Source organism: Benincasa hispida, chromosome 9 (assembly GCF_027475165.1).
Source record: "Benincasa hispida cultivar pf3 chromosome 9, pf3_genome.v1.1, whole genome shotgun sequence".
Taxonomy (NCBI): Eukaryota; Viridiplantae; Streptophyta; class Magnoliopsida; order Cucurbitales; family Cucurbitaceae; genus Benincasa; species Benincasa hispida.
In genome coordinates, this window is record NC_143486.1 from 14,003,620 (window position 1) to 14,013,637 (window position 10,018).

A 10,018-nucleotide genomic window follows, 5' to 3' on the forward strand; every position below is an offset into this window, starting at 1 on the left:
TTCTTTTCTTTAATAATTTAATTCTTAAACTTTAGTATGTAACAAATATTTAGTTTAACTTTTCAAATGTTTATAAATTTGTAACAATAAAGTAATTCGCTTAAACGAACTTATTTCATAAACTCATCTTTTCAAAAACTATCTTAAGTGGTTTCCAATGACACATATTTTCCAAAATGAGTTTTTTTTATAAAAAAAAAAAAAAAAAAAAAAAAAAAACATTTGAAAAATTAAACCAAATGCACAAACTTTTTATCAAAATGGCCTTTTTTTCTAAAATGTCATTTGAAGAGTTTATAAAGAAAGTTGATCCTGATCAGTTGATTCCTAATAATAAAAAGATTACATGCTATCATACATTCTTATGATGTTTTATAGTACACGTATTAAATCCAATATCAAATTTACAAATGACCAAAAATATTTTAGAAATGTTACTGAATAAAAAGATAAAAAATGAAAATGAAATGAACGATTTTAGATTTTTATGAAAATTTTAAAATCAAAAGATAAACCAGGGACAAAGGAACAAAAACAAAGACTAAGTTAAACTAAAATTATTTATGGGCTAAAAAGGATTTATTTACAAATTCACATCCACGTCCACAATAAGAAATATACCAGAAATTAATCATATAAGACTCCAGATGACCCGCTGATTTTCGCCATCAGTGGCAATTAGAGGGTCGCTCATGATGGTATAGTAGTTCATATCAACCGATATGGGACCATTTGTTGAGGTAGCATTCTCCTGGCTCTCTTCCTCAACCAAAATGAGCTCACATTGCTCGTCAACAGGAGTAACGTCATAAATTTCTTTGAGACAAGAAGCTCCGTAGCTCGATTCTGCCGTGCCCCCAAAAAAATCTTTGAGGGTGTCGTCCGAAGACGAATCTGCAATGGTGGTGGTGAAGCTTACGTCTAGGATTGGAATCTCAAAATTAACAATGGATGTGTCACGAGAAAATCCAAGAACATCGTGGACTATGTCTATGTCATAGCTTCCTTTTGTAACTTCTATGGTATCGGTGTTCGCATCAGCATTAGTTCTATCAGGTTCGTTTTCGGGATGATGGGAAAGAGGGTGGATAGGAATCCTCTTCTCTGAAACAGAATCTCCACTTGTTTCATCAATAACTTCCACATTTACAAGTTCCTCCATTCCTTCCAAATTGTGTTCATCCAAAGCAACTCCGACATTGACATCAGCATCGGCATCAACTCTCTCACACTTGGATTCCCATGTCTCCAAAACTTGTTCTCCATCTCCATCAGCAATTTTGAAAGAATAATCTTGCGCAGAAGGGCTCAAGTTCCAGCCATTGGCAGAGTACAGAGAGGCTGAAGCTGAATTTGTTGTGCATTGTGTGTTATCAATTTCATGGGAACAGCTTGAATGATCCATTTCACTTTCAGACAGATCACTTGATAAAGATTTCTTGTGGTTGTTTCCAGCTTCATTTGGAAGGTCTGGAGATCTAACAGCCACAGTTTTTGAATGTTCCGGAGTGCTGATTGAAGATGATGATAACGTGAATTGAGCGAGAGCAGATGCCAATACATCATCAATGGATGGTTTTGGTTTATTCTTTGGCACATCCACTGGAACCTCTGGGACTTGATTCTCTTGGCCGTCGCCATTTCCATTTGAAAACTCAGGAGCAGTAACCACAACACACTCCTGATCGTCTTCATCACCGTTTGAAAATTCAGGAGCAGTCACCACAAGACTTGGACGCAACAATGAAGAACTCACTGAGTTGGATATATCCAGTGCAATGGGTGATGCACCTGAATGTAGTTCCTTTTGATCCGGGGCAATTGGTCCACAACTGGGATGATCGTTCCCACTGTTATAGAAGGAGTTAGAACCTGATTCGTTAGCAGAAAAGCTCGGAGCAGACATTCTGTAGCAAGATGGCCATTCTGAACCATGTGACTCCTTAGTTAAAATTTCAAGTTGCTGCTCAACCTGCTTTAGCCTTCCGTCAATGCTGTTAATGGGTTTTAGCATATTTTCTTCAAACCTTAGAAAACAATTCTCTATTCTGTCCATTCGAGAAACAAGCTGGCCCAAAATGTTTTCAATACGATGAAGAGATTCATTTTCATCATGCATTCTATCTTCAAAAGGAACTTGTAGATGCACCTCAGGCTGACGTACAGGTCTATCAGACTCTTTTTCTTCTTGCAATTTCACTTCATCATCATCGGTTGCGCGAGATTTTTCTTGCTGCTGAAGTCCAGTTACACTATTGGTTGAATTAAGAGTTTCTGACCCAATCTTGGGTAATACATGAATTCCCTCCGCATTAGAATTACTACCATCATTGTTCTTACTACTGCCAGTGGTTTTAGATAACTGCAGAAGGGTTGGAACAAGCATGGACATCAAAGAACTTTGAGAACTTTGAACTGAGTTCTCCACTGGGCTCTCTTCTTCTAAATCAACAGGATTGGCAAACACATAGATTTCATCTACATATACAAGACTTTTATTCTGAAGTGAAAGAAGACGGATTGTAAGAGATGTGCAAGGATTTGCATCCGTTATTTCTGCGGTAGCCTCATAAAAGTCCTGGGGAAAAGGTCGGCATCAGTAAAGAATTAGTAAAAACAGATTTAGTCAGAATACTGCGTAGATTAGACAACAGAATCCAGATCACCATTTAGATATTCAGATTTTATTTTTGTCCCTATTAATTTGCACAGTGAATCTTCCTTCCATTGGTAGATTTCGTCCATAAAGGGACATGTTTAAATATCCTGACCTCTTCCAACTACTTTGCAGTTTAAATTTTAAACCTTCGTTCCTTTCCTAGGTAGAATTCCTCCATGTACACAATTAGTTTCCTTCCTCCTCAGTAGTCACTGATCAGGTCTAAAGTCAGTACACATCAATGTCAAAATTAATGGATGGAATGAAATTAAAGAGAAACATGTATCAAAGATCACCAGGCACTGACATTCCAAGTCCAATGGTAGCATCCCTTTCAAGATTTGGGAGACTCACCAAATCTAGGAGATAATGATACATTCTTAAATAAACACTTTGGTCATTTACATTATTATCTTCAAATAAAATATTTCAATTCAACAACCATGCATTAAGAGGGAAAATTGTACAAGATCAATTATTGTCAATTGAAACTAGTCCAAGTTTGCTCCACTAAAACTTATATCTCTCATCCAGCTTATTAAAATGATTGGAAAACTAATATCCAGGAACCTTGAGGAGAGAACACCATAAACATGAGAATCCAAATAAAAGCTTTTTGTCAATAAAATATTGGCAGGGATCAATGTAACAACCTGCTTAATCCTCACTGAATCAGCACCAGACTTGGATGTAGAAGAATTGTTTTTATGATCAAGGGCCAGGCCATCAGGCGCTTTAACTTCGACCCATTCATCTTCATTCGTGTTCAGATTACTGCCACGTTGTGAATTTGCCTCAGTCACAACTCCATTAGACCCATTTAGATGTGCAGACACACCTTCAATTCCATTTGTGTGAAGCACTTCTTCGTCTCTCAAAGCAGCACCACAACGAACGGTACAAAAATACTCATTTTCATTTTGAGAGTTGGTAGCGTAGTACATCTCGTAGACTCGGGCAGTGCTTCTAACATAAACCTGTCGGATTTCGTGCTTTTCCGCAAAACGAACTGCAAAACCATGATCTTTAGTTACCCTCTCAAGAGGCATCACTGAAAGTCTGAAATGCTCAACGCAATGTGGCCAACTCAATTTTTAATTAAAAATATGGGATCAAACAAACTGGAAACGGACTGATGATGTATAGCCTATCTCCTTTAAATAAACAACTCCGAAAATAAACCACTTTTAAAGTTACTTAGCTAAGTGACTCGATAAACAAGAATTTGCTAAATTCACCCAACTTCCAGAAACCGGAAATTGTAGCAACATATAGGTCATCATTCCCGTCTTTGATAACCAAATCATATTAGATAAGTTTCAGCTATCACTAATCTTGATTTATGATCATCGATTCTCTATTTAGTCTTACAGCCCTAAGATTATCGATTGATTGTCACTTTCTTGCTATAGTAAAACAGAAGGTGAAACAACCTACACATAAATGAATAAAAACTTATCATTTCTTACTGAAATTTCCCTTGTATCATTCTATGATCCTAATTTGTTCAGGAAATGTTCACGACACTCAAAACACTTGAAATCACTCAAACTCAATATCAAACCAAACAATCAGAGGAATGCAATGAATTCGGAACTCACGAGTGATCTCGCATGGACCAGACTCCGGTGAGGGACAGCGCAGAACTAGAGGCGACTTGGAGCCGGATTCGACCGTCTCATCGCCGTTGATTGGAGAATAGAAGGATTCATAAGCAACTGTATTCTCCAAACAGCCACCAGCGACCGTCCAATTCGCGGCGGGGCTCCATGAAGGACTGCAACTAACGTCGCCGTCGTTCTGTGAATCCATGGCGACGAGTTCTTCCCGATGGCCTGAACAAAATCTCAGAGAGCTGTGGGAAAGAGAGGAGTTCAAGATTTGGGCTCGTATTTCAAGGCATATTATTTATTAAAGGCATTTATTTATTTGTTTTTCTCTGCGTTAAATTACAAGTTTTATTATTAAGTTTATTTTTATTACACAATGCAAATTATGAGTTCGAGACTTTGATCAACTTTTTTACCTTTTTTTCCTTATATTTGGTCTCTAATAAGCTTTTAGATTTCAAAATATCCATGATATTATAAATATGTGAAATTAGGTGTAATATAGATGTCCATTATTAATGTTCATTTGCCATGTGTCATTTATCCATCAGCTCACGTATTGCTCATGTGTCTCCACACTATTAATGTCTATGTAATTCACATTCTACTTGCCAAATTGCCTATAAATAATTGCATTTTGTGGGTTTTGAAAGATACACATATTGGTGATGTCACACCCCTTCCCGAATTTCCTTCCTAATTTGAGAAAAATGTGAAGATAGTGACACTGATTGTCAATCTTCTTATGACAATTACTGCCAATATACTTCCATGAACCAATGCTCTTAGTACCTGCTAAATAGTTTACATCTTATAACAGACTATTACCAAATAGATAACACAACTTAAACATACAGATTCTCATACATCAGAACATTTAGTCACATATATCATAGTTAAGCGTCCAGTAAGTTTCATTACAACAACCATAAAACTCTACTCTGACTTCCCACAGTTTGAATATAAGATCCAAATTTACAAGACATAATGAGCCACCTAAGCTTCAAATTCCATGAGGTTTCTGAGAAGTGACTGACTGGAACTGCTAGGTCTTGGGACGTCGACCTCTACCTGGGGAGGAAAATATTAGAAAGGGCGAGCTTAAAATGCCTAGTGAGTGACTTCCTTAAAAGAAACATACTTTCATAAACTCATGATATAAACATGTTTATAATAAAACATTTACATTCACATTCCAAGGTTCAGATATAAAATTAGAAAATATGAATTCATAACATGTAAAATCTTGGATTAAAACTCATCAACATTCCTTGTAGAATTCCTCTACTCCTTTGCATGAACATGCGGGAGAGCCCTTTTGCTCAATTCCTAAAAACCTTAATTGAGAGAGAGCCCTTTTTCTCGATCTCATCAACGTCAATAATATAGATCTTACGTACATGTAGAATTGAGTAGGATCCTGCTTATCTTACCATACCTTTGATAGCAAGGATCGTGATATAACTGGATACCTTACCATACCTTCGGTACCATAGCTTAGCAGTAGGTTTTACATATCAAACATACATGTTAACATCATAAAACATCATACTTATCATGCTTAAAGGAATCAGTAAATAGCTCATTTTTAATGCAAAGTCATGGCATAAAACTCTAGTGGAGCGCATGGAAATTACATGTAAAAAAAGACTCTTTAAATCATTAACATGTGTTCATACTTGACTCCCATTACTTAAAGCGTGCATTGGAATATCAAGATAAAAGTAACTACATGTTGGAAATGCATAAGTAAAACACTTAGCAAATATTTTAAAAACTATTCACTCACTGTCTTTGGGTTACTTCCTTAAAAGATTGTAAGTCTCCCCTATATGTGTTTGCCCTGTAAAAATGATAAGAACCTTTGGTTAATGCCTTAGCTTTCTCTCGAGCTTAACTTATTATTCAAGGTAATGCATGCTAAACCTTAAATCTAGTTCAACACATCATCTCATGCCTTTTCTATTTGACGCATTCTCAGAGTATTGGTATTTAACGCATTACCACACTTAACCAAGTTTTTACCTTATAACTAGCTAGTGTGTGGAAACTCGTACAAGATACTCCTAGGCGTCATAACGTGCTGGCTTCGCCCATGTGATGGACGCTCGCCCACACTTAGCATCTGCTGATCAGCTGCTTGCTTGTGCGTGGGTTGCAGTTGTCTGCTTGTTCATTTAACCAAAATTCTAGATTTCACTTTTAGCTTGAATGACTTAAATTCCCGACTTAAAATCATGAGATTTTCTTCTAAGAACTTATTCCTAGAAATCTCAACCAACTTACCTTATAATTCTAGCTTCTGATTCCTTTCCCCAAACTTGGAATTCACCAATCTTTACAACTCGTCCGCGTAGCCTAAGATCCTCGAACACTCAAAGAGATTCTTCAATCTTCAACTCAATTCCATGGAAATTTTTCCTCTAGCAACCTTGTTTCAACTCTTTCAACCTCCAAGCATTAAGTTGGCAAAAATTTCCTTTCCTTAGCTCGAGTAGAATGCCCAAACCAAGCACTAAAAATCAAACTCTCATTTTATACTAAGGTTGCATGGTTGTAAAACTTCCTTAAACTGACAGCTGGCGCAATGACCCCTCTTTAGAGCCTCTAAGCACGCCACATAGCCATAAACTGGGTGATTAAGCTAAATGCTTAAGTCTTTTACCAACGCTCAGGTTGGCATCCCCACTAGTCTTTTTCCTCAGCCAACGCATACCACAGCTAATGTTGCATTCCCTTGCTCATGCATCACTATTCAATGCATACATTGATTTTACCTTTAGACACTTGTGCTTAGGCCTGCTGCTCATAAACGTATTCCTTACCTCCAACACGCCTCAGCACTCCTCGACTACCATGCGTTCACTTAGGCAACCTTAAATGTCTGCATACTATCCATCTTAGGCTTTTACTAACCTCCATATGGCCCTTGACGCATACCTTCTGTTAGACTTAGCCAATTTTCACCCTTAGGCTCTTAAGCCTGCAATTGCTCATGCGTTCCTCACTTCTACATGTCTGATTTCATTCTAAGTGTTAGCTTTCTTATCTTACCTGAGAGCACAACCTCCAATACTGAGGCAAAATCCTACCTCCCTTTCAACCTGGCGTCACACCTACCTTCATATGTCTTAACTTCCCCAAATTTGTCTAAGTGTTGACTACCCTTTACTACTCGAAAGTACCCATTTTAAGACTTAGAAAAATTTTCCTCACCTCTACGTCACACGCATACTCATTACAACTTTCATAATAGTTTAGCTACCACTAACATTATAACCACATGCTTAAAGAATTTAAATATATAATAGAGTAACTAAACACTAATTAAGGGGACTTAAACATGTATAACTAGTAAAATAGGTTTAGGGGCTTACAGGTGATCAATCCAAAAAGATTGGAAAAAGTGGAAAAATCTATTCTTTGTTATTTTCTTTACTTTTTGTTATTTATTTGTTTTATATATTTATATATTATAATATATTTATATATTATAATATATTTATTTTATTATATATTATTATTATTATATTATATTTTTTCCACATCTGTGTTCTCATTGTGCATCGTTGTGCTCCTCAAATTCACAACATGTTATCAGTACGAACTTTCATCATTTTCCTTGCTAAAGATTGGTCCTAAAGATATGTCGTAAATTTTAACGTTATTTTACATATTTAGTATCTATTAAATTTCTAATATAAATCCAATATTTTATGATAATGCTACTGTTGGGGTTGATGCCCTAAATCTCGTAGGGTCCTATAGTTTATAAATGTAAATGTACAAACTCATTGTTTGTTTAATAAAATATATGATATTTTACTCTATTTTTTGTTTCATTAACCATAAACCAACAAACTAATATCCAAGGTTATCTTGTAGCTTAAACATGTATGAAGATACATACGGGTGGATCATGTTTAAGTGATAACCTAAAAGTTCTGTAGTAGATGGATAAGGTTGGGTACTTTATCCTTGTGACATTATGAGTATGGCCCATTTTGTAGGTGTTATAATTCTTGTAAAGTGCTACAAATGATTTGATCCTGATCATTCATGTATCGACATGTGAGTTGGAATATTCTATACAAAGGAGTTTGTATAAAACCAGACCACGAAATGTCTAATCTCAATATATAACGTCGTTCATAATAGAGACTCGTGTTTCACCAGGATGACTATAGGTAACATGACCTGAATCCTGAGTGAGTTGTGAACTCCTACCTATGAAGACGGTCCTTTGATTTGTATGGGTGACAGTGGCCAGATCGCCGACTTAATAAGTCTACCATTTTGGGGATTCATCTAAATGGGGAGTTGGGAACGCAGCTACACAAGATGGAATTCACTCCTTTCCCGAGGTCGGGGTAAATAGATAACTTACTCCCTTAAGGCCTGGTTCTGGGACTTGAACAATGTGACGCCACACCTTTTCCTGGCTCGAGAGAGGTTCAGTCATAGTTGGACTATGATTTATTGTTCATTAGAGGAATCAATGGTACTTAAGGAGTGATATGTAACTACAGGATCAAAATGGTAATTTTGGCTCAACTATACTTACAAGCAATTTGTGAAGGGTCATCGTACTGTTGATATTGGGATTGGTGTCCTGATTCTCCCGGAGTCTCGTTGTTTTGTAAAGATGCACATTGTTCAATGAATAAAATAAGTGTTATTTAATTCTGACATTTACTCATATCCAATAAACAAAGCTCCTTGGTTATCTTATGTGAACTTAAGCATGTATATGTGATATACAAGTGGATCATGCCTTAAGTGATAACCTAAATTGGTTTGTAGTATAAGGATTAAGGTGGGATACCTGATCCTGTTGACACTACGGGTACGACCCGCTTTATAGAGGTTTGCAAGTGTTGTAAACTACTACAAATGGTTGATCCTGACCATTCGTGTGGAGACATGGAGCGGGAATGTCCTATACAAAGAGTTTGTATAAGACCTGGGACTCTATATAGAACGTCATTGATAATAGAGAGTTTCATCTCACCTAAACGACCATAGGTGACACGACCTCAATCCTGAGTGTTTTATGAACTCCTGTCTTTAAGGGCTATCCTTTGATTAGTATGAGTGAGAGTGGCCAAATTGCCAACTAAACATGCCTACCTTTTTGGAGACTTGTCTGATCAGGGAGCTGGGAACTCAATCCACAATATGGAATTCACTTCTTTCTCGAAGCAGGGATAAGTAGAGAGATTGCTCCCTTAAGAGCTGATTCCGAGGCTTGAACATAGTGGCCACAACTTCTCTTTGGAAGAGAAGACTTAATTATAGTAAGACTATGATTTATGTTCATTAGATGGATCATTGATACTTAAGGAGACAGATGTAACTATAAGGGCATAACGGTTATTGGCCCAACTGTACTTACGAGCGATCTGTAAAGGGTTGTCGCACTGCTGATTGGTTACGATGGACACATAATATATCTATAGTGAGAAGAGTTCAGCTGTCGGTCTTTAGCGGAGTTCCTGGTAATTAACAGATGGTGGATCCCGTGACTAAAGAGTTTAGTCAGTTATTCACGTACCGTTAGAGCTTCAGATCTACAGTTCCAATCCCTTTGGTAGCTTGGATTTATGTTGAAGGATCAAGTTCTTGGTGTTGATTTGAAATGTTCAAATTGACAAGAGGTATTTTGATTATATGTGATATAATCGGTATGATGTATGAGATACATCTAGTAGAGGATTGATCTAAATGAGATTTATATTAAGTACCATGG

General features: G+C 36.7%; 1 protein-coding gene across 1 annotated transcript; it reads right to left on the reverse strand.

Moving 5' to 3' along the window:
- Nucleotides 1-542: 542 nt before the first annotated feature.
- LOC120086241 (40S ribosomal protein S27) lies at nucleotides 543-4,578 on the reverse strand. Its single transcript, XM_039042787.2, has 3 exons — nucleotides 4,261-4,578; nucleotides 3,313-3,668; nucleotides 543-2,578 (listed from the first exon to the last, which is right to left on the reverse strand). The coding sequence occupies exons 1-3, from the start codon at nucleotides 4,469-4,471 to the stop codon at nucleotides 632-634; spliced, it is 2,514 nt and encodes an 837-aa protein (XP_038898715.1). The 5' UTR covers nucleotides 4,472-4,578; the 3' UTR covers nucleotides 543-631.
- Between the last annotated feature and the right edge of the window lie 5,440 nt (nucleotides 4,579-10,018).